The sequence below is a fragment of the Macrobrachium nipponense genome, chromosome 3, assembly GCF_015104395.2.
Source record: "Macrobrachium nipponense isolate FS-2020 chromosome 3, ASM1510439v2, whole genome shotgun sequence".
Taxonomy (NCBI): Eukaryota; Metazoa; Arthropoda; class Malacostraca; order Decapoda; family Palaemonidae; genus Macrobrachium; species Macrobrachium nipponense.
Window position 1 is genome coordinate 13,756,499 of NC_087202.1, and position 25,705 is coordinate 13,782,203.

Below are 25,705 nucleotides of genomic sequence, written 5' to 3' on the forward strand. Positions count from 1 at the left end.
AGCAAAACCCCAAACTATTATACTCATACGCAAAAAAGATGAATTAAAGAAGAATAGAAATAGGCCCTCTAAGAACTGAAGGGAGATTAACGACTGAAAAAAAGGAAATTTGCAACATATTGGCAGAACGATATAAGGGAGAATTCACCCCTAGAATAGATCATGAAGATAACGATATAGAAGTAAGGGATGAAAATAGTGAATATTTAGCTGACATAGATATTAATGAAGCTGATATTGTGCAGGCTATTAATGAAATTAAAAATGAAGCTGCAGCAGGGCCTGATGGTGTTCCTGCTATTTTGTTAAAGAAAGTAGTTCATTCTATCGCAAAGCCACTTGCAATATTATTAAGACAAAGTGTAGATACAGGCATGATTTATGATGAGCACAAATTAGCATATATTACCCCTACATTCAAAAGTGGATCAAGACTAGAGAGTAATTATAGGCCTGTGAGTCTAACATCACATATTATGAAAGTGTATGAAAGGGTAATGAAGAAAAATATTATGAAACATTTAATAAAAAATAATTTGTTTAATATAGGACAACATGGTTTCGTACCCGGAAAAAGTACACAAACCCAACTGTTAGTCCACCGTGAGAACATATACAAAAATATGAAAAGCGGAAATGAAACAGATGTGGTTTATCTAGACTTTGCAAAAGCTTTTGACAAGGTAGACCATAATATATTAGCGAAGAAAATTAGAAAACATAATATAGTGGATAAAGTAGGAAGATGGTTAAAAGAATTTTTACACAACAGAAAACAGATAGTTATTGCAAACGATGAGAAATCGGATGAAGCTAAGGTAATTTCCGGTGTGCCACAAGGTACGGTGTTAGCTGCATTACTGTTTGTTATTATGATTGCAGACATAGACAGTAATGTTAAGGACTCGGAGTGAGTAGTTTCGCCAATGACACAAGAATAAGTAGAGAAATTGCTTATGATGAAGATAGGAACGCGCTACAAAGAGACCTTAACAAAGTATATGATTGGGCAGAGGTAAATAGGATGGTATTTAACTCTGATAAATTTGAATCAATAAACTATGGAGACAGAGAAGGAAAGCTATATGCATATAGGGGACCTAATAATGAGACAATCACAAATAAGGAAGCAGTTAAAGACCTTGGTGTGATGATGAATAGGAACATTTTATGCAACGATCAAATAGCAATTCTATTGGCAAAATGTAAAACAAAAATGGGAATGTTGTTACGGCACTTCAAAACAAGAAAAGCTGAACACATGATTATGCTTTATAAAACATATGTTCGTAGTCCACTTGAATATTGCAATATGATATGGTACCCACACCATCAAAAGGATATTGCACAAATAGAGAGTGTTCAAAGGTCCTTTACAGCTAGAATAGAAGTTAAGGACCTTGACTACTGGGAAAGACTACAATCCTTAAAATTATATAGTCTAGAAAGGAGAAGAGAACGCTACATGATAATTCAGGCATGGAAACAGATAGAAGGAATAGCCGAAAACATCATGGAGCTAAAAATATCAGAAAGAACAAGCAGAGGTAGATTAATAGTGCCCAAAACTATACCAGGAAAAATAAGGAAAGTATACAGGACATTAATCCACTACGCACCAGCATCGATAATGCAGCGTCTATTCAATGCGTTGCCAGCTCATCTGAGGAATATATCAGGAGTGAGCGTAGATGTGTTTAAGAATAAGCTCGACAAATATCTAAACTGCATCCCAGACCATCCAAGATTGGAAGATGCAAAATATACCGGAAGATGTACTAGCAACTCTCTGGTAGACATTAGAGGTGCCTCACACTGAGGGACCTGGGGCAACCCGAACAAGATGTAAGGTCTGTAAGGTCTGTAAGGTCTCTCTCTCTCTACAAGTTACTTGCATAACTAAAGTAGGAACACAATCAAAGTTTATTAGATCAATTCATCATCCATAATACTAATTGCAACACAGGAAAAATGAAATAAAATTGAGGGATATTGAAACGCATTTGTTGAGTTTAGAGTTAAAATTAATTTAACAATAACTATAAAGGCTATAAATATATCAAGGAGCAATAACATAAGAGACAAATGAAGGTAACCACTCAGTGGGAATTATAAATTTTCATGAGCATAAGAAAAATCAATAATGATTACCAAGTTCGTTGTCGAAAATAAATTCCAAATATAACAATGTGGAATTTCAGCATAGTTGTTCAATGGAGTGAATTAATTGGTGGTGTGTGACAATACAGTTTTGGGCGATGTCACGCACATACAGCGTACGCACATACGCATACACGCCCATAGAGAGGCACACAGAGGAGCGAACAACTATATACGCTTAATTCCTTTTCCCCTGATCTCCTAATGGGTTCTCCGGCGAGAGTTACAAACAAGACGTACGTGATATGCGCAATACGTTTACCAAGAGCAATTTCAGCATTATAAATTAATATATTATCATATTATAAATATATATATCTATATATATCATATATATATAATATATAATATATATATATGTATGTATAATTGAATTATCATAACTAAAACAGTAATTATACTTCGTTACTTAAAACATCTACTGACGTCTAAATCGAAAGAACTTCGTCTTTGTGTGAAACCATCTTTCGGTGCTAACCGCACCTCATGCACCAGGTACTACTACATACATGCTAGAACATAGCGAGTAGAAGTGGTTCTTTCACCCTTATTATGATATGCAATAGAGACGTAGTACTACATATTTTTACAAAATACTTATAGGCATGCCAATATATATTTGGTTTCACACGAATGCAAATACAGTAACATATAGTAGTTCCTGTCTGTGAAAAATCAATCAATCATTTCTTATGAGACAGATAGTACTAATAACTAAAGTAAGATATATAGATAGCACTGAAACAAGAGAATACACGAAAACATTAGAATAAAAAAAATCGTCGTGAGAGGAATTCCTCACGAGTTGTCATCGGTCATGTTTATTTCGCCAATTCTTACCTGACACATCTGTTTATTTATGTAGACTACAGCTAACAGTTTACTCAGTTTGCTAGGAGATTTAACTTGGCTATAACTTAAATGTCGATTGTAAATAACTTCCCAATGCTTCATTCCTGTTTGCTACTCCTGATCTCAGGAGAAATACCGGTTTTATTTTCACGGCCCTCATATTTATATATTTATTACCTTTTCCTATAAATTCCTTCCACTTTCTGCAAGCTGATTTCCCTCTGGGAACGTATTGGTTCTATATAGTCTGTTGACTCAGTCCGAAGGGCTTTTAGCTGAAAAATTATTATAAAAAGAAAAGACATGTTTGGGGATTGTAGCTAATGACCAACACCCCAACGGGAAATGTTGGATAGGTATTTGAAACCTGTCAACTTTGGAATAAATCATGCTCATTTTCATCATATTCGTAAACACATTCTTGAGTAGTTTGAAGAAGAAAGATCATTAATACTACGCAGTAATTTTAATTGAAAACGAGCAATCAGAACGAGTGAGGAAATAGTACTAGAAGTCAGAAAAAAGTTTGGTGCAGTTTCTATTAAGCTGGAATCAAGAACTTACTGAGTGTGTTGCAGAGGCTCTCATTATGCGCCTAAGGACGTAATTTTTCCATTTTACTAAGTCCAAAAGTAAGTTTTTGCTTTTAATACAGTCCAAATATACGTAGTTCTTATTATCTAGCGAAAAGTTGTATCCGGTATGAGGTATATCGGAACGCAGTGTGTACAACTTTGCTCAAGTTAAAGGTAATTGTCATACTGCTAATTGGATACGTGCTAAAGAACGTTCTGTTATAATGTTAGAAATAAAAATGTCATGGAGACTAAAATAATAATAATAATAATAATAATAATAATAATAATAATAATAATAATAATAATAATAATAATAATAATAATAATAATAATAATAATAATAATAATAATAATAATAATAATGACAATCAAAAGCCACAGTAGTGTTAAAATATACTATTGTCAATGGTAAAAAAATATACAAGGAGGAGACTTTCGGATACTGCTCCGTATCCCTCTTCAGTCCTACTGACGGTCAAACAAAGGAGGGAGCGTTACAACAGTGAAAAAAAAATATATAACAACTGGTTCAAGGCGGATGGATCTAAGTGTTGGTCAGGTAATCCCCGTTCGGTTGTTTCTGTTGGCGAGACGGCTGGAACGGCGAAGTGGTCGTTCAGGTGATTCCAGCTGAGCAGACACTCCATCGGTGCCATGACTTGAAGCTGTAGTAACCTCAGTCATCTGGGATAAAAGAGAGGTGGGAGCAACATCAGGGGTCTCATATGTCTGTTAGATCCATCCGCCTTGAACCAGTTGTTATATATATATATATTTTTTTTTTCACTGTTGTAACGCTCCCTCCATTGTTTGACCGTCAGTAGGACTGAAGAGGGATACGGAGCAGTATCCGAAAGTCTCTCCTTGTATATTTTTTTTACCATTGTACAATATTATAGCCTCGTTACGGAGGTTCCTTAGTTCAATAATAATAATAATAAAGATAATAATAATAATAATAATAATGCTTCGACGTAGATGTGATTTTCAGCCTAGGCAGAGTCAAAGTAATATGGTCTGCTCAACTCGGCAGTCGGGGCGGAGCTAATACTGTGACGTCAGAAGAGTAACACTACCCATGCGTCTCCCTTGAATTACTTAAAGAAGCTTTAGTTTTTATACATTTAATCCATATCGCATGGTTTTTTTGATAAAATATTGATAAAACCTGTAAAGAGGTCACATGCTTGATGTTTTTTAATAACCATTCAAAGTATATAGGGTCTGCTCAACTCGGCAGTGGATGCGGAATTAATACTGTGACGTCACAAGAGTAACACTCCCGTGTTTCTCCACTGAATTACTTAAAGAACCCTTAGTTTTTATACATTTAACCATATCGCGTGGTGTTTTTCATAAAATCTTGATGATAAAATCTGTAGAGGTCACATGTTTGATTTTTTTAATACCAATTCTCTCATTTAGTCACCAAACCCTGTTTTATTGCACAAAATATACCAGTTTGAACACACATAGCTACTCCAGCTTTCTTCATATGTTTATTCTTTACTTATTTATTTACTTACCTATATACTGGTTTGCTGTATTCTCTTCAAGTCCATTTCTTTTAAATTTTGAACACTCGCATCTCTCTCTCTCTCTCTCTCTCTCTCCTCTCTCTCTCTCTCTCTCTCTCTCTCTTTCAGGTAGTAATATCATCAAGACTTTAAATAATTCTTAAGAAATGTATTTAGTTCTGTCACTGTGTTCTTATTGTGAATACTTATTGTTATGCAATAAATACAAAGAAAATGTGGATACAGGCAGTGTAAAAAATGGCAGTTGCATTTGCACGACTTGGCCACAAAAAAGAAAACAATATCAAAAGTATAAGAATTACATCATACACGATATAAGGTATCAAAGGAATAAATGATGAGGAAAATGATACAGGGAACACATTTCCAGCAAATTTCTCATTAGCACTTCATATCACATAAATATACTTCCGAACACATAAGTATACATATAACACAAACTGTATACATAAAGGTATTAATTATGCATGCCTCAAACGATTATAATATTTTCGAAAAAAGTTATTCGTCAGTCTGGCTGGATGTATCTGATGACGTTTCACAAGGGGCGGGGCTAGATTTCAGATCTCCCACACTCTCTAAATAATAATTTTGCGTGCGGAGATAATATTTTCTGTGCGCGATTATGGGTTTGAAAATCATTGTAATTGTAATGTGTCCTATACCAATTGAAAGGGCATCCTTTGTACGTTTACATGGTATATGGCAAAATGTAATAAGATGAAAAGTTATGTAAGAAAAATGTGGTAAATTTTTTCATAAAATTTAAACATTTTGCTCCGTCTTTGACCTAGAATTCCTCGAACATTTTTTCGAACACCTATCAATGTTATTTATACATTATATAGTAAATTCTATCAGCTTTCTAATCCACTTTTCAGATTCTTTCTATCATCATCCCTTAGTCAGTTACGATACGAAACGTGAATGTATGTAGGTTGACGGATGAAGTAATTCCACATTTTTGTGTGCGTATATATTTTTTTCTGTGCGCGCTTGTGGGTTTGAAAGTAATCGTAATTGTAATTTGCTATATATCATTTGAAAGAGCATTCTTTGTACTTTAACGTAGTATACGGCAACATGCAATAATAGGAAAATTTATATAAAAATACGCCATCGCAAAAATAGTTATATGAAAATGTTATCGTAAATATAGTTTCATAAAGATATGGTCCTTTTGTAACTGATGACGTTTCACAACGGGCGGGGATAGGTTTTAGTACCACCTCGTGAGCAGATCCTGTATATTTTGACTCTGAGCTTAGTTATGTGTAATTAACCTTGTAAAATGTGTAAGATGTACGGAATCCAAATAAGTTCGGTCTAAATTCATCCACTGATTTATGCTCCAGGACAAGTGTCCGGCAAAAACTATATTTATGAATAGCGCACTTATTTTCTGCCAGAAAGCATCTACCTACAGGTATCAAAAACGGCCTTTTCAGCCTTCTGTACTTTAATGCTCACTCCCTAACATACGTAATCTAAAATTCTTGTGCTATATACCAGGCCTTTTGAAACTCTAGCGAGACGAAATCAGTCAGGAGCAATCTCTTTCATACTTTACTAGTGGCAATTTGCATTTGATTATGTTCTTGTAAGTTGTGAATGCATACATATATTTGAGCTTCTAACTGTATTTATACTGTCAAGGAAGTCTATACTATACGCATTACGCTTAATACGCTTATCAAGGAGGTTCCAACCCCGAATAAAAGAGCGATGTAATCGTAGAGTTATAGCCACCGCACTGGAGAAGAAAAAAAACGAGAAGAAAGCGTTGCAACAAATTACGACAAACCAATTAGATCTTCAGGCGATTAGAAATTCAACTTCCCAGTTACATTCACAAACAATCGAGGAAGTACTACTGTTACCAAAGGGAGGAAATTGCCTTAGGATTCCTTCATTTATTCATACAAAAATGCTCATGAAATATGTGGGTCTAGGTCTTGGCCAAGGCTGACAGTGATGTCAGCTGGAGAGACGGGCGGGTTTCCCGCGTTCCCGGCTCTTCTCAGAAGATTCTGATGTAACTGCAGAGCTGCTCGAGGTTCTGTTGATATGTCTTGTCTTCTTTTAACTGCAAATATTCCCGGGGTTGTAACATTATTGTGCGAAAGCCTCCGCAACATACGATGCTCTTTGTTTGAAAAAGCTATAAACATGTAAACAATGGCCTAACGATAAAAATGAAGATAGTTGGAAAGTAGACCAATAGGTAGTGACCGTCATATTAATTATAATTCCAACAGACTTTCGTTTTTCGCATTGATGAATAAGAGCTTCAACTTTTTTTTCTTTATATTTCTGTAATGCTATACCGTACAACGGATCACTTGACCAAATGTAGCACTACTGCAAGAAACAAAGAAAATAATGAGAGTTACTAGTGCCAAGCTTTCGTGTTTTTAATATACTATATTTTCCCGTAGATTCAATATACATTTCCTTTGATGGTGCAGGGTTTTGTACTGTACCCTACGAAAGCTCTATGAACTTTCTTTCTGGCTCTAGCAGTACGTTAAAGTTAGCCTACTGAACGCCATAGTTCCGGATCGATATTTACTTTGTAGGCCTAATGTCCACTCGTTTCTTGATCTGACTTTATGAAGTAAGTTTAAACGTTAACTTGACAAACCAGACAAAACCTTGATATCAAATTCGGAGAACCGAAATTAGCATAATCTGTGGTGGCGTGACTCTATCGTTAAGTAACCGGAACAATTAACTTTATTTTTCTTAGCAATATCCTTCTGGGATTATCAGATTATCATATACTAAAAATAATTTTCATATTTACATTGCTGTCTGTAGTTTATGACTGTAATTTAATCTTTATTACAGTGAATATAACTACTCGTAATAGTATTTTATTCACAAGTATTATTTCATAAATATATATATGTGAACTTTTGATGATACAACCTTGTCCATTTCCTGGTTTCACTTATACTAATTATACGAGCAGCAAATCACGAGTGGGCAAGTCCACAAAAGTCAGTTACACTAAATTACAATTAAATCAAGACCTTGCAGAGTGCAAATTAGCAATGCGTGACTATTGCATTGCACCCTTCGGTAGTGTGTGTGTGTGTGTGTGTGTGTGTGTGTGTGTGTGTGTGTGTGTAATACCAATGCCGTTTACCCAATATTGAGACACTTTTCATCAAAACCACCATACTACGAGAACTCATGCGATTATAATCCCTTTGACGCCGTCGCAAAGATCTCGTAATATTAAAAAGAATAAAATTATGTATAAACTGATTAAGACGAGGTTGGAAAAACCTTTCCGTTACCTTATGCAAGATGGCGCCAGCGGTCTTCCTCGCTGACGCTTTTAAACTTGATAAGGGGTAATGAACCTCGAGACAAATAAACACGCACATATATGAGGGCGATTCCTCGTATCCGCTCTCTCTCTCTCCCGTTTCTCTGGACTCTCTCTACGTCATAGGAAGCTGCTAAGGACCCATAAAGGACCCCGTTTGGGGAGCATCCTTAGGTACTTGGTGTTCGACAGTGGTAGCAGACGCCGGCATTCCCAGCAGATCGCTCGGTCTAGTGTCACGGATTTTAGCGACCAAGTGTGATCGCATCGAGTATTTTAATTGTTTATACCTGGTTCTCCTTATTAATATACTTCGCGTTCGAACGGATATGGGTTTCAGGGTGAGTTACCACAGAGGTTTTGTTATTTTTGTTCTAAATAGTTTTGTTTTAGAGCTACTTATGTGTACTAGGTCTAAGCAGGCTTCTGAGAGCTGACAGTGACCACGCTACGCAAGTAGCCATTTACCTGATTTTTTTTTATTTTGTATTATAGATTCGGTGATATAATTACTTCAGAAATGAGTAACTTTTCCTTTTGCATTGGCTCCCCTGGACGTGACCCTCAGAGCAACTTCCATATAGCTGATAATAGTAGCTCTATGGAAACCAATTCCCTTATAGTACTACAACAATTTCTATTGTGTTATAGCCCCGTCCAGCATCAGGTTATTATGCCTCGCTTATAACAATCATGGCCTCGATACCTGTCCCCATCATCCCAGATTCACATAATTCTCCTTCATCACCGTGGCCTACTAAAAATCCCCCTGTTTTGGTGGGACCGTTTCCTGTGTGGCTACGGCTTTGTGATTCATTGGGTTGAATGGTTGTGTTTCCTGTAATGCGTTTCTCGTTTCATTTTGTTTCATTGATGCCTGTGTCTGTCGTTTGCAAAGTATGAATTCTATGTAACTTTTATTTGGCGGCCTTGTATATCATACATTGTACTAGATTCTCCAGCCGAATTTCGGTACTCTTTATGTATAGGGTGTCCATAAAGTCCTAGTACCATTACATATATTTATTGCTTGTAATGGTATTGGGACTTTATGGACACCCTGTATAATACGTTATGCTAAGGACTTTAATTGTAGACATATTTCCCCAGACGTTTAATTGGTTTTTAATCAGTTCTGGCCATCTCAGAACGTCAGATCATTGCAGATGGATAAGAAACAAACAGTTATGGCGTAAAACTTTTATATTTAATTGCAGAAACAATGAATATGCTCACCCCCTCCCCCCAAAAAAAAAATCTTAGCAAAAACATCAATATATTGGTTGCGTTGCCATCAGAATATCTAGAGCACGTTGTGAGCTTTGTAAACTAAAACAATGTGTGTGTGTGTGTGTGTGTGTGTGTATACATACACACATACATACAATACACATACTTATATGTATATATGTATTATATATTATTTACTTTGATATTTTAGAAGTCTTCTGATCAGCCAAGCTAAGCAACTTTGGTTTATGGTCGTACTAGTACTACGTGAATATAGGCGACCAGCGAAGGCAACCAAACAGCACCAGATTTGCTACCTCGCCATAGTCAGTCTCTCGGTGTTCGGAATAAGCAAAACTGGGTAAGCCCAATAGTACCAAGATCCAGAGAACAGTTTTGTGGATCCTGACCAAAACTGAGACGGGTATACCAGTCACTCCCAATCGGTAAACCGAAGTGTGGATTTCCCACCGATGAAAGTTCAGTGGTGACCAAAGCCTTGTCATTTCCCGACGATGGCTGCGTAATCAGAATTAGGAGGAGGTTTAACGCGGGAAATAGCGCCAGATCTCGCGCGCGCGCGGGCACATCTATCCTCTCATATTACAGAAGTATAAGACATTGCGAAATATCAGATGCTGTTGACAGGGGAGTCATTTGACGGGAAGTGGCGCTGATTATGGTCGATTTAAGTTTTCTTTCGTTTTTTTTTCTTTCTTTCTTTGCAAGACATGACATCTATATACATAGCTGTTACTTCTGCTATGAATTATTACTATTGCTGTTTTTAAAAGCTATTGTTTGCATTGAACTGACAACAGAGACAGAAAGGTTTTGGTGCGAACCATATATTGCTTTGGTTTATTTGGACTGTCTGATAGTTTGATTATATTATGAAAATGGTTCCTTTTTATTTAAATGTATGATTACCATATATATATATATATATATATATATATATATATATATATATATATATATATATATACATGTATATGTTATATATACATTATAATATATATATATATATATATATATATATATAATAATCATATATATACATATATATATATATATATATATATATATATATATGTGTGTGTGTGTGTGTGTATATATGTATAGATATATGTTTATATATGCATGTGCGTGTGTAACTATAAGATAGCTGAAATAATACAAGAAGGCTCTCTCTCTCTCTCTCTCTCTCTCTCTCGATCCTCCTCTCTCTCCTTTCTCTCTATATATATATTACTATATATTTATATATATCTATATATATATATATATATATAATATATATAATATATACCTTATAATATATATATATATATATATATAGAGAGAGAAGAGAGAGAGAGAGAGAGAGAGAGAGAGAGAGAGATCTGCATCTCGGGTGTTTCCCGCAAGCGTGCCCTAGGGCACTCTTATCGGTCGGAGGAAGCTGATGCCCCAGTTAGGATAAAAGGCTTCCTTTGGGAAGCCTAATAAAGTCAGATAACACTCTTGCATATTAGTGAGTAGACATAGATGTGTCTACATATATATCTACGCTTAATTTTTTGGTGAGGAATTACAGATGATCAGGTTTAATGTGCTGTATATAGATTACGTACTTTCATGTGTTAAATGTTTTTGATAAATATGGATGTATGTATCTAAAGGAACATAATATCAGAAAATATATATATAGATATATATATATATATATGTATATATACATATATATATATATATATATATATATATATATATATATATATATATAGCACGAAGGAACACATACTTGAGAATATCCTTAAATCCACGGTAGTAGAAAGGTAAGCGGAAACAGGGACTTAGAACAAGTAGTACTTTCGTAGTCTATTCTACATTTTCAAGTTCACACTGAATTTTGTAAATAAAGGCCTGCCAACTTCTTTTATATTCAGTGTGAACTTGTAAGTGTAGAATAGACTACGAGAGTACTACTTGTTCTAAGTCCCTGTTTCGCTTACTTTCTACCGTGGATTTAAGGATATACGTATATAATATATATTATATTATATATTTATAATATATATATTTATATATATTTATATATATATATATATATATATAGTTATATATATATATCTATATATATTTATATATATATATTATAATATATATATATATTATATATATATATGATATATATATATATACATATATATATATATAAGTATTAGTACACACACACATATATATATACATATATATACACTTCATGGCGTGTTCATTAATATGGATAATTGTTGAAAATAAACCCATTGGTCGCTGTCATCTTACATAAATTGACTGTCTACCGAAGATTATTGTATTCAAAAGAGAAAAACACAAGAAATAATCGAGAAATAGAACTTTGAACAACTATAGTTTTATATCTCACAGTCTTGTCAGATGAACTTTATACTTCTTAAGACGGGATTTGACATATCTGAGCTGTTTGCGTGAGAGATGACATATATAACTGACTCTCTTAATACAAGATTGACTTTGTGGCCGGTCTTGTATATAGAAATGGTAATTGTAATTGTATTTTATTTAGTATATTGTAATTTTCTTTCAAAATAATTTTTCTGGAGTATTTTACAAAGTGAAAATACCTTTACATCCATTTTTTTCGGACGCAGTGGTACTAGCGAGTAATTTTGTGTAACTCTAACCTATAATTGAAGGTTTCACCTAATCCATCGCCCCACTGGTGGCCACAACAACCCCCCCCCCCCTCCCTCAGCCCCCTCCTTTTTTTTTATTTATTAGGGAACATTTAATGCGCACTCAGTGGGCATTCATATAAATGTGGTCGAATGCGAGACTGTGCTCTCGTTTATACGATACCCAACAGCTCTAGGACCCATAGACCCAAAATATGTCTAAACCCAGTAAGATCTAAAGACAGAAATAATTTTCGTTTATGGGAAGCAATTCTGAACCAACATGAACGCGAATAGTATATAACCGACTTATTGTAAAGGTATCAATAGACGAGTTAAAGCTGTCTCTAAATAATTCGATTCTCTCTCTCTCTCTCTCTCTCTCTCTCTCTCTCTCTATGGCTACCAGCGTTTAATGCTACTTTCAGCCATATTCCCTTGGCTGATTCCACTTTCCTTTTACCGAATTTTATTTCTATTTTCTACTTCTTTACTTTTCCTCTTCGCATGCCAGCCTCCCCCCGCCCGTCCCGATCCTCCCTCCCCCTGCCCTGTCCGCTCCGCCCTTCAGTCCTCAGTCTCACCAGTTTCGCCACCGCATCCCTTCGCTCCATCTCGTCTCTCTCTCTCTCCTCTCTCTTTTCAGCTTTTTAAGAATGACGATTCTCACAAAAAAGGTAAGAATGAGAATAAACATTCTGGACAAACATTTTAAAGCAGAAATGGTTGAGAGAGAGAGAGAGAGAGAAGTGGAGGAGAAACTCGACTGACCATTGAGAATTTGATTAGATATCCGCTAGAGACAATTCTGAGACATCCTGTCTCCTCTTTATTGGTGATAAAGACATGAATATCCCTTCTGAAGGTTTACCCACTGACGCTCCGGAGTCTTTCGGGTATTAGTACAATTCACTGCTGCTCTTTATATATCCTTATATATACTACATGTTTCAGACATTATAGTTTCCTGTTAAAGAATACTATTGAAATGGCTGTTTGTCTGTCCACCTCAGATCTCAAAAGCTACAGAGTCTAGGGGGCTGCAAAGTGGTACTATGTTGATCATCCACCCACCAATCATCAAACATACCTAACTGCAGCCCTCTAGCCTCAGTAGTTTTTTTCTTTCTTTTTTTATTTAAGATGAACGTTAGCCATAATGGTGCTTCTACCAATGCAACAACGCAGGCCACCACAGCCCGGCTGAGAGTTTCATGGGCTGGTTTGGTACCGCCATGAGTAGGCCTATACATTCGCATAGCAAACTCTCTTGCTGTCGTTAAGGCTGATGCTGCGTTTTCCGAGTTTGGGACGAACCTTAAATCATGATGCAATGGCCTCGTGATGGTAAAGATTCCCTTCGTCCATTTATATCCGCGTGAAATCTCTATTGTGCGTCTAATTTTTTCAGGTCACGAACATCGCGTGGTACTACATCTTGGGCTCGTTTCTGGTGGCGTCAACGCTGGCTCCGGTGTCTTGTATGAGTAAGTTTTAAGTGAGACTTTTTTTGGGGGGAAGGGGGAGGGGGGGGGCGGTCCTGGTTCGGTCTTCTCTCTCTCTCTCTCTCCAGCACACATAAACGCCATTGCATATATGCGTACGCATGTTCTCTCTCTCTCTCTCTCTCTCTCTCTCTCTCTCTCTCTCTCCAACACACATAAATGCCATTGCATATATGCGTACACATGCTCACACGAGAGTCTCTCTCTCTCTCTCTCTCCTCTCTCTCTCTCGCCTCTCTCTCTCCTCTCTCTCTATATATATATATATATATATATATATAGATATATATCTCAATTCTGTTAAAACAGGATACGTCTCCAGTATAAAAGGCCCATTAAAACACTCTGGTTTAAAGCTAAGGATTATATATTTCGATGGACTAACTTCCACCCTTATCAAGCAGTGAATTCCTGCTTGATAAGAATGGAAATTAATCCACCGAAATATATAGTCGTTGGCTTTAAACCAGAGTGTTTTAATGGGCCTTTTATACTGGAGACGTATCTATATAAGTTTAACAGAAAATATGTTATTAAGTCTAAGAAATGCAGAAGACATTTTGAAAGAGCGGGAGACGACCAGAAAGAAAGAGACTGGACGACTACCCACCCACCTGTCTTTGAGAACCGATTGTTTAATATTCGCAGAAAAAAAAACTAAACTTGAGAAAAATGTGAAATGACGTCACTCGATTGGGCCATTTCCTTCCGAACCTCCAAAGCATCTTCATGATAATTGCCTTTGTCGAAGTGTAGATTCCGCAACAGCTCAATTCCAGAAGTCTCGTAAACAGGCCTTGCGTCGCTTGAAGAGATGTCTCCCACTGTCTAAACGTTATGGAGATTGACTGTTGGCTTTCATTGTCTAAATCAGTGGTTCTTAACTTTTTTTTTTTTTTATTATTATTACCACGACCCCTCTGGGAGTTGGTCCTTCAATCCATGCATCTATGAATAGAATTCGCTCCCAGATTTAAGGGAAAATGAATAAGAGAAGGGGTTTCATAAAAAAAAAAATATAATTACGAAACATGCTAGGCCCTACGAGTCTAGAGTAGTAGGCCTAGACTATAGGAAAGGAACGTGATGAGCGAATTCTTTTGCATTTTTTTTTTTTCATAAACTTCTGAATATCAGTTCCTCACTTGTTAAGAGAATAACGAATATAACGAGAGAATTTTTAATATTTCCGTAGGGATCTCGTTTGCCCTGAAAATTGCTGACGTCACCCTAAGAGCCATTGGTCTAAATACTGAGAAGGTACAGAACTGAAATATATATTTGTGAGTGCATTTACTATACTCTATTTTTTTTACATCTGTCCATCTGCCCGTGGTGTTTTCGTATGGTAACACTGCGTCCCGGGCTTTAAATAGTTACGCTATGTGTAAGTTTTAGGTAAATAAAAGGATATCTGGGTGTACATTTGAAACTGAAAAGTGTTCTAATAATTTACTGTATGCGAATTACACCGTTAATATTTGAAATAGGATATTATTTAAAGTCCGGGACGCAGTGTTACCATGGCAAACACCGCAGGCGGATGGACAGATGTAAAACAGAGTATAGTTAAGCAACGCAAGTTTGTGAGTGCATTACGAGTAAAGCAACGCTAATCATACAGAAAACGTTCCCAAAAGTAGCGTGAACCGAACCACAGAGGATTACAAATCACTGATGGAGCGTCTCCTCTAAGGACGTACGGCTGTCTGCCTGGCGTCCTTTGAGTTTTGTATGCTAGTTGCGAATCAAATATTAAAAATACTCATATTAGCACGAGTCTTGGAATAGAGAGACGAAGCCACAGTTATATATTTGTTACATACATTTGAAGATAAATAAGGAATCCCTAAAGCTCTCTGTATACAGATTCGTCTTGAAATATATTTTCGTATACATGATTTCATGTGGATTTATTTCTCTATTCTTATTATTATTCGATTTCAGATCTTCCTCCACCCGACAATAACAACGGCTGTGACGCAAAGGAATGCATCCCTCTGCAAAAGTGCCCGCATCTGGTGCAGCTCCTGAGGACGCCCACGAGCGAGAGCATTCGGAAGGTCCAGGCGGCTACCTGTTTCATCGAGCGTTCGATTCCAATGGTCAGTTGCTATTATTATTATCAAAAGTAAAAGAATTATTAATGCACTACGCATATTATTATTATTATTATTATTATTATTATTATCATTATTATTATTATTATTATTATTATTAAAAGTTAAAGCATTATAAACGCACTAAGCCTAAACGCCTATGAGCTTGTGAGTCTATAGCTCCCATAGACTGAGTAGCTTCATCGAGCGTTCGATACCTATGGTAAGTTATTATTATTATTATTAAAAGACAAAGAATTATAAAAGCACAGAGCATATCATTAGTATTAGTATAATTATTAAAAGTAGAAGCATTATAAACGCACTTGAGCCTAAACGCCTATGAGCTGATTGTGAGTCTAGCTCCCATAGACGTACTGTCGGGAGGAACATATAGCGACGTCAGTGCACCTCATGATGTGACCATAGGCATTACTACTTCAGGTTCTTTGCAGCGTCCCTTCGTCCCCCTGGGCGCAACCCCCTTTTACCTTACCTCCTTTCATATTTTCCTTCTTCCACCTTACTTCTTTAACCCTCTCCTAACAGCTGATTCATAGTGCAACTGCTTTGAGGTTTTCCTCCCGTTACGCCTTTCAAATCTTTTACTTTAAATTTCCATTTCAGCGCTAAATGACCTCACAGGTCCCAGCGCTCGGCCTTAGGCCTAGATTCTATATACAATAACTGAATTATTCACCCACAGAATAAGGTGTTTTTCCATCTATTCTCTCCTAATATGTTTCGTTTACTTCGTACATTCAGTTTTCTATATTCTACATTCCTTTATCTGGAATGTAGGCATATTCTTTTATTCTTGTGATAATCTAGGTCTGCTATTTCATTTCTCATTCCATTATTGCGCCTCAGTGGCGTGGTTGGTATGGTGTTGGCGTCCCACCTCGGTGGTCGCGAGTTCGATTCTCGGCCATTCCATTGTGGAGTGATAGATGTTATATATATATATATATATATATATATATATATATATATATATATATTATTATAGAAGTTCACTCTCGACGTGGTTCGGAAGTCACGTAAAGCCGTTGGCCCCGTTGCTGAATAACCACTGGTTCAATGCAACGTAAAAACACCATACAAACAAACATTCCATTATCCATTTCCCTAAATAATCTGTTAGGTCTCCTCTGTTTTATTTGATTATATTTGTGTTTTTTACTTGATTTTTTTTAATGATTTAATGTACAGGATTTGATCCATTATTTTTATATTGTTATCATAATATATAAGTGTGTGTGCATAAGAAAATTGAATGTTCTTTTCGTACCAACAGGTATGCTGTCATACCACGAGGGCAGTGAAGCCCCCAGGTAACAAACTCCTCCCCAGTAAGCCCGGAACCTGCGGCCAAGGAACCACCAATGGTTTGTTGAGGATTTTCGGAGGCCAAGAAGCCCCCATTGACGGATACCCTTGGATAGCAGCTATGGGATATTCAGGTTGGTTTCTTTAAACGGGAGAGCGCTATACAGACATGCTTAGAATAGGATATTTTACGTTGTATCCTTTTGTTGTAAGGGAAAGGATGGGTGTTCATAATGCCAAGTCTACAATCACGTCTCATTGACAATGGGATTCATATATTATATAAGATTTAGCATAGCCCAGTATATATATGATTCACTGCATCGTCTAGGCTTTTCATAGTATGATCCCATTCAGCACTTTCACCTTCTCAGTCGCCCCCCCCCCAAAAAAAAAAAAAAATATATATATATAAAATAATAATATGCGACCCCCCCCCCCCCAAAAAAAAAAATATATAATTTATTATATAAATATAAAAATATATATATATATATATATATATACATATATATAAATTATATTTATATTAATATATATATGTATGTGTGTATGTATATATATAGTAATTACACCGGAAGAACAAAAAAACAGCTGTAAAATGTTTGCTTATATCATTACCATTAATGTTTTTGTGTTGATAACGGTTATTAATATGATAATTAATATTTGACAGAACTTGGATTCGGATACATCCAGTATCACTGCGCGGGATCCATTATCAACGAAAGGTATATATTGACAGCGGCTCACTGCGTGTCTCCCGCGGTGCTGAACCTGAAGAAATTGTAAGTAGGCCTATATAAAAATTTGCCATTGTCCTTTTATGTTTTAAGTAAGTCTCGGTCAGTGTGTGAATGCAAAGAAATGGTAGTATAGTAGTACTAGGTGCCACAGAGTGGTAGCAGTAAGCATGATTGACCTTAGGGGAAATTATTTCTAACACGTTCACTGATGGTACCTTAAAAAAAATAGGTACCAGTATCTTGGATTAGCACAGCGCAATGATTCTCTACCTTAATTTGGCAAAAATTCTGCAAAGTTTATCAATCTTTATGTCTCTCTCTTATTTTACACTTTAGTCTTACCTGGCTTAATGCCATTATCAATGAGTTGATATAACTAATCTTTTACAAGGATGGGTTATCAAATGGGTTCTTTGCCTTTATAGGATTTGTTTCACTTATAAAATATATATCTATCATCTAATTGTACTGTGTAGTGTTTTGATTCACATTTTTTGCCAGCAATGATTTTGTTTGCTAAAAAATATTATATCCCAGGGCCTCACATAAGTGTTCAGTCTGAAAGAAATAACTTTGCTTAGTATACAGCAATACTTTGGAAAACGAATCGATATGATTAAGATTCAAATTCTATATTAAAGTTCTAAATTGATTCTATCTTTTATGAAGCGAACATTGTAAATAATATTTCATTTCCTTATATATATATATAACTGCATAGATTAGAGTTAAAATGTTATACGCACTTATCTAACAAACCATTCAATGTCCCTAGTCGTTTTATCTTGGCTTGGAACAAGTATATAAAAGTGTAAAGATACAAATTACCAGCATCTGCGTTACTGAATATTCCAGGGAAATCATAACCATCGGAGATTGGGACTTGTCCACCAGCCAGGACTGCCAGAGGACCTCCACGGGGCTAGAACTCTGCGCTCCTCCGGCCCTGAATTACACCTACGAGCAAATTATCATACATCCCAAGTACGACACCCGGGCGCCGTACTCTGATGACATTGCTCTCATCAGGCTGTCTTCGCGTATTGATCTTTCAAGTGAGTTTACTGTATACTATATATATATATATATATATATATATATATATATATATATATATATATATATATATATATATATATATATTACAGGCATGTAGCGAAACCAGGCATGTAGCGAATTGCCTGAAACTTCAAATAGCGAAATGCACTTGGGGGGCTAGTACTCGAAAAGGCTAAACAGTTACTCACCTACACTGTTTCATCTTGTTTAGTACTAGACGCTGGGGGATCAAAAGTATTTTGCCGTGTTTAGTACTAGCCCTGGGGGGATCAAATGTATTTCGCCGTGTTTAGTACTAGCCCCTAATTGGTCAAATGCATTTCGCCTTGTACTAACCCCTGGTTGGTCAAATGTATCTCGCTGTGTTTAGTACTAGCCCTGGGGGATTAAATGTATTTCGCTGCGTTTAGCACTAGCCCCTGGAGAATCAAATGTCCCTAAACATATTTTGCTATATGCCTGAAATTTCAGGAAGTTTGCGAGATGCCTGGTTTCGCTATCTGCCTGTAAAACACACACACACACACACCCACACACACACACACATAATATATATATATATATATATATATATATACATATATAACACAAACATACACACACATATATATCATATATATATCTTCTTCTTCCCAGCTTGTTCCCATTTTTATATGGGGTCGCCGTTTCAGATGAGCCGTTTCCATCTATTTCTATCTTGTGCTTCTGCCTCATCAATTCCCTTCTCATGTAAGTCTCCTCTCACACAGTCCTTCCATCTCTTTCTTGGTCTCCCTCTTTTTCTTCTTCCATGCACCTCCACCCCCATAGTATGTCTCCCAGCGTGGTCCTCATCTCTCCTCAACAGGTGTCCATACCATCTCAGCCTCCCCTCCTGCACTTTCTTTGATACTTCCACCACCTTAGTTGACCCCCTTATGTAGTCATTTCTGATCCTATCCACTCTTGTTACCCCAGACATCCACCTAAGCATTCTCATTTCTGCCACATCCATCTTCTTCTGCTCTGCTTTTCTCATGCTTGCTGTTTCCGTACCATACAGCATTGCTGTTCTTACCACCGTCTTGTGAAATTTTCCTTTTAACCTAAGCGGCACTCTTTTGTCACAAAGAACTCCCGAGGCCGCTCTCCAGTTGTTCCAGCCTGCCTGTACCCGATGTTTTACTTCTTCTTCCATACTTCCTCCAGCGTTAACAAAAGATCCCAAATACTTAAACTTATCAACTCTCCTTATTTGCTCTCCACCAAGCTCAATACTTTCTCTATCATCCCCCTCAGTGGCGGTACACATATATTCTGTCTTGGATCTACTTATTCTCATTCCTCTGTCCTCCAGTACTTGTCTCCATCTTTCCAATTTCACTTCCAGATCTTCCCTGCTCTCTGCACACAGAACAATATCATCCGCATACAATATGTTCCATGGTACTGTCTCCCTTACTTCCTCTATTATAACATCCATCACTATGTTAACGATAAATGGGTTCAGAGCCGACCCCTGGTGTAATCCTACTCTCACCTCAAAACCTTCTGTCTCCCCAACACTGCTCCTCACTCTGGTAAATACATTCCGGTACATCTCTTGTATCAATCGCACGCACATACTTCTCTGGCACCATCTTCTCCCTCAGGCTCCTCCATACCTCTTGTCTCGGGACTCGGTCATAAGCCTTTTCAAGGCCAATGAATACCATATGTAGGTCCCTTTGTCTCCCTTTTCCCCGAATTTCTCCATTATTTCCCTCAGACAAAATATACCATCTGTTGTTTCCCCTTCCCTTCATAAATCCCATCTGCTCTTTACCTATTTGTATTTCTCTCAGTCTAGCATCTATCATCCTTTCCAGTATCTTCAAAGTGTGGGACATCAATTTAATGCCCCTATAATTACCACACTCTTGGACATCGCCTTTCCCTTTAAAAATTGGGATCAATATACTCCCACGCCACTCATTTGGTATCTTTTCCTGTTCAAGGATCTTTATCATAAGATCGTACAGTATATCCACTCCTTCATCTCCTAATGCTTTCCATGCCTCCACCGGGATCATGTCTGGTCCGGTTGCCTTCCATCTTCATCTTCTTCAGTGCATTTAGTACCTCTTGCCTAGAAAACCTCATTACCATGCCAATGTTCACTTGCCCATCCTCTCTTATTAGTCTATTATTTTCTTCATTTAACAACTGTTCGAAATATTCTTTCCATCTCTTCACAATGTCTTCCTCCTTTCTAAGCACTACACCCTCTTGATCCTTTATTTGTTTGATATGTGTTATATCTTTTGTGCTCTTATTTCTAGCCTTTGATAGCTTGATCATCTTCTTTAATCCTTCCTTTGTCCCCAGCTCATTATACACATCATCATAAGACTTTGCTTTAGCTTGGGCTACCACCTTTTTCACCACCTTGTTTTTCTCTCTGTACCTATTTCTGTCTTCCACTGACTGTGACTCTTCCCATCTTTTCTTGCCTCCTTCTTATCTTTTACTACTTTCTCAATGTCTTCATCCCACCACCAACTCTCCTTTTCTTCCCATATGATACCAGATGTCTCTCCTAGAAGCTCCTTTCCATGCCTTCTTATTACTGCTGCATTTCGTGCCCACCATTCTTGAACATCTTCAATCCCTATATCAATATCCTCAAAACCCGCCCTCCAAAACCCTCCTCTTAAACTCTCTCTTCTTATCCCCTTCCTTCTGTAATTCGTACCTTATTTAATTTTCCTTATCCCTTTAGCTTTGGTTTTTCTTTCCCTTTTCAACTTCAAGTCCATACATAGCAGCCTGTGTTGGGGGCTACATGGTCGCCTGGAATAACTTTGCAGTTTCTTGACCTCCACCAGATTTATCCTTTTTATACAAGAAATAATCTATCTGGGAGAATCTTCCCCCACTCCTATATGTTATTAGGTGTTCCCTTTTCTTCTCAAAGAATGTGTTTACTATTGCCATGTCGAATGACACAGCAAAGTCCACTACACTCTCTCCTTCTTGGTTTCTCTCCCCAATTCCATGGCCCCCATGCACCCGCCCAATCGCCTCATTTTCACTTCCGACATGGCCATTCAAATCTGCCCCAACTATCACCCTCTCATGCTCTTCCAGTTCTTGCATTATTCCATCCATGTCTCTCCAGAAATTTCCCTTCTCTTCTTCTGTGCAACCAACTTGTGGTGCATATGCGCTTAGAATATTCAGAATCTCTCCTCCATAACATATCTTCAATCTGATGATACGGTCATTCTTTCTATGCACTTCTATTACCGAGTTCTTTAGTTCACTAGACAGTACTATGCCAACTCCATTTCTACCTTGTTTATTTGCTCCACTATATATAGCTTATATCCATCTCCCAACTCTTTAGCTTTATTTCCTTTCCACCGCGTTTCTTGCACACACACAACATCTACTTTCTTTTCTCTCATCAAGTCAGCCAATTCTCTACCTCTCCCAGTCATGGACCCAACATTTAGCTGACATACTCTGAACCCAATGTGAGCTCGCTTCTTTAGCTGCACCCGCCTTACCACAGAGTTAGGGCGATGTCTCTGTGCGTCGTTTACGGAGTACGCCCTAGCATTACCTCTTTCCATATTTCGGCTCATTCCATTTTTGGTTTTGGCACAGATTTTTACAGCCGGATGCCCTTCCTGACACCAACCCTCCCTATTTATCCGGCTTGGACCGGCACCCATAAGGACTTGGTTGTCCCCCCAGGTGGCTAGGTTTATATCATATATATATATATATATATATATATATATATATATATATATATATATATATATATATATATTACATAATAAGATACCCTTTATATATACACTCTTAAAGTAACCACAGAAATGTTCTGTGAATTGTTTTAGTACTCGTACTAGTGATTTGGGTAAGCTGTTGGTCTGTTGGGTATAAAAAAGAAGAAGAAGAAGAAAGACTGTTTTCTGGAATACATCTACCTTACTAATCTTGGAGACGTGAAGTCGAATGGAATTTGCGTATTCCAAGATCTTTATACATTTAAGGGGTCTATACAATGCGAACTGACCAAAATCAGTGCTTACAGTTAAGCATTAACCAACGGCCATGCTGACAACAACAAGATTAATTGGAATATGAGAGAATTTTAATTCATATTTGCATCATTTATGCTAAATTTACACTCATTAATTAAGCCTATACCTAACTACTTACTACATCAGCTGCAGAAACACTTGTAAAATGTTAGCAAGTGTTTTCTATCCACGCTGACGTTACTTACTGAGTTTAGGGATATTTTTTAAGAATCACGTTTGACCCGCAACAGAGAACAAGTATTATAGATATAGATCATAAATATAGATATATAGGTCTATAGGTAGTAATGACATTGGTTGTGAGGAGGAATAATAGCTCGATGTGGACCTCTAGAGTAGACCAAACCTACTGGTTTGTAGTGGAGGGTTTCTCAGTAAAAGCGTTTGGTCGAATTTGCCATTGCTTTACAAACAGCTTTAGTATAATTAAATTTCATCATATAGGATGGTTCTTCACACATTTGAGTATCATTTTTGTAGTTTGTTCTGTTTGATTATTATCATTTTTTTAAGCAATGATCTATGAAAAGAACCAGTCCTGTCTTTACATGTAATTCAGTTCCACAAATGAAAGTAAGGCTAAGGAATCTTTGCTTTAACTTCATAATAGATTTTTTTTTTTTCATTCTGGAAGCAGTTCTTATAAATAAATGAAACGTAGTACTATTAGTTTTGTCTCTGTTTTATCTCCGTGCGTTTGATTTGGTTCTTCAAGTAATTACAGCAACAGAAATGAACACTTCTGTAATGTGTTGTGTTCTTAAAAAGAATTATTCTATGGCACTTTTTTTATTAGTTTTGCCTGTTTGTTTTCATTTCATATGCAAGAAATAAATCATAGACCTTGCTTAAAATATTACCATAACTAAGGGTCGGCTCTAAGGATTATGATGTGTTGGCCCAAGGTAGGCCTAATCCAAACCAACCAAAAATCTCCGTCTGACTTTCCTCTCTCGCTATCCTCTCTCTCTCAGCAAAGTGGGTGCACCCGATCTGCCTCCCTCCGCAGGGGATGAACGTCCAGCGCCTGGTGGGTGACAGGGAGGCCGTTGTTGCTGGATGGGGGACGACGGAGGCGGGGCAGGGCAGCTCACGCCTTCTGCACGTGCTCCTCCCGCTGGAGACCATCGGGTTCTGCAACAACACCTACGGCGGGAAGATGGTGAAGGGGCAGGTGGGTGTTTTGCTCCGTTTCTTTGTGGACGTTGTACGTGTCAATTGACTCGTTTTATATCTTCATTACTTTGCACATATATTAGAATATAGAATACTAAATGGAATCATTCTTTCCAGGTGTGCTTCGGTGGGGACGTGGGCCAAGACTCGTGCGCCGGCGACTCCGGCGGACCGCTGGTACTAGGGGGTCCAAGGGACCAGCCCCCGTTCCTCCAGATCGGAATCGTGTCCTACGGACCGTCCACCTGCGGGCTGGACTCCGTTCCCGGCGTCTATACCTCCGTCAGCGACTACAGGGACTGGATCGACGAGAATGTTCGACCCTGAAAAGAGTTTTTGACAATCGTGGCCTTTTGACACATACCCTTTTGATGCAAGTCCCTTTGACACAGACCTCTTTGACAAAGGCTCCTGTGACTCACGCCCCTTTGACACAGATGTTCATTTGACATACGTTCCTATGACACGCAACCTTTTGATACATGCCCCATTGACACAGGCCCTTTTGACACAGGCCCCTTTGACACAGGCACCTCTGACTCACTCACCTTTGTTTCATGCCCTTTGGCACATACCCTTTTGATTCTTGCCCCTTGACACACGCCCCTTTGCCACAGGCCCGTTTGACTCAACCCCCTTTTGACACAGGCTCCTCGACCTGCCCCTTTGCACATACCCCCTTTTGATTCACACCCCTTGACATACGCCCCTTTGACACATGTCGTTTTGACACACGACCCTTCGACTTACGCCCCTTTGACACATACTCTTTTGATACACTTTTGAGACACGCCCCTTGACACAAGCCTCTTTGACACACGCCCTTTCGACACAGTCCCCTTTGACACAAGCCCCTTTGACACACTCCTTTTTGACACACACCTCTTTGACACATGCACCCCTAATCATCTGCGAGATTACGGGGCTGAGAACTTCATCCCAAAATGCAGTATTTATATTTCAAAGTCAGGTTGTATTTAATGTATCAGTATTTAATGTAGTCTTAAGAAGACAGAAATAATATAAGATAATGTGATGTTAAAATAAAAGTTATAAGAGGAGAGAGATTTTGAATGCATTTCCTAAACAAAGACTAAAAGGTATTGCAAAACATTTTGCAATATGGTACACAGAATCAAGTATTAAAGATTTTTATTATTCCAGATATAATAATAATAATAATAATAATAATAATAATAATAATAATAATAATAATAATAATAATAATAATAATAATAATAATAATAATAATAATAATATAATAATTTTGTTAAGAAATTCACAATTCCGTGAAAACAAATTGTTTAAAAATTATCCACAATTATATATAAAAATATATTTC

The 25,705-nt window shown here is 37.2% G+C and overlaps 2 protein-coding genes across 2 annotated transcripts in view; one reads left to right on the plus strand and one right to left on the minus strand.

Moving 5' to 3' along the window:
* Nucleotides 1-8,559, minus strand: part of LOC135221628 (glycerate kinase-like) — a 51,052-nt gene extending 42,493 nt beyond the window's left edge. Inside the window, exon 1 of the mRNA XM_064259296.1 lies at nt 8,434-8,559. The gene's annotated coding sequence lies outside the window, so the exon portion shown is untranslated. The remainder of the gene's footprint in view (nt 1-8,433) is intronic.
* An 89-nt stretch (nt 8,560-8,648) lies between these two features.
* Nucleotides 8,649-25,419, plus strand: LOC135221629 (phenoloxidase-activating factor 1-like). Its single transcript, XM_064259297.1, has 8 exons — nt 8,649-8,806; nt 13,785-13,860; nt 15,826-15,983; nt 17,275-17,440; nt 17,983-18,094; nt 18,908-19,107; nt 24,162-24,361; nt 24,481-25,419. The coding sequence occupies exons 1-8, from the start codon at nt 8,795-8,797 to the stop codon at nt 24,688-24,690; spliced, it is 1,134 nt and encodes a 377-aa protein (XP_064115367.1). The 5' UTR covers nt 8,649-8,794; the 3' UTR covers nt 24,691-25,419.
* Nucleotides 25,420-25,705: the final 286 nt, after the last annotated feature.

Coding starts and splice junctions, on each gene's coding strand:
- LOC135221629 (XM_064259297.1), top strand. Junction 15,984..17,274: donor TCGAGCGTTCGATTCCAATG/GTCAGTTGCTAT, acceptor TCGTACCAACAG/GTATGCTGTCATACCACGAG. Junction 19,108..24,161: donor TTCGCGTATTGATCTTTCAA/GTGAGTTTACTG, acceptor TCTCTCTCTCAG/CAAAGTGGGTGCACCCGATC.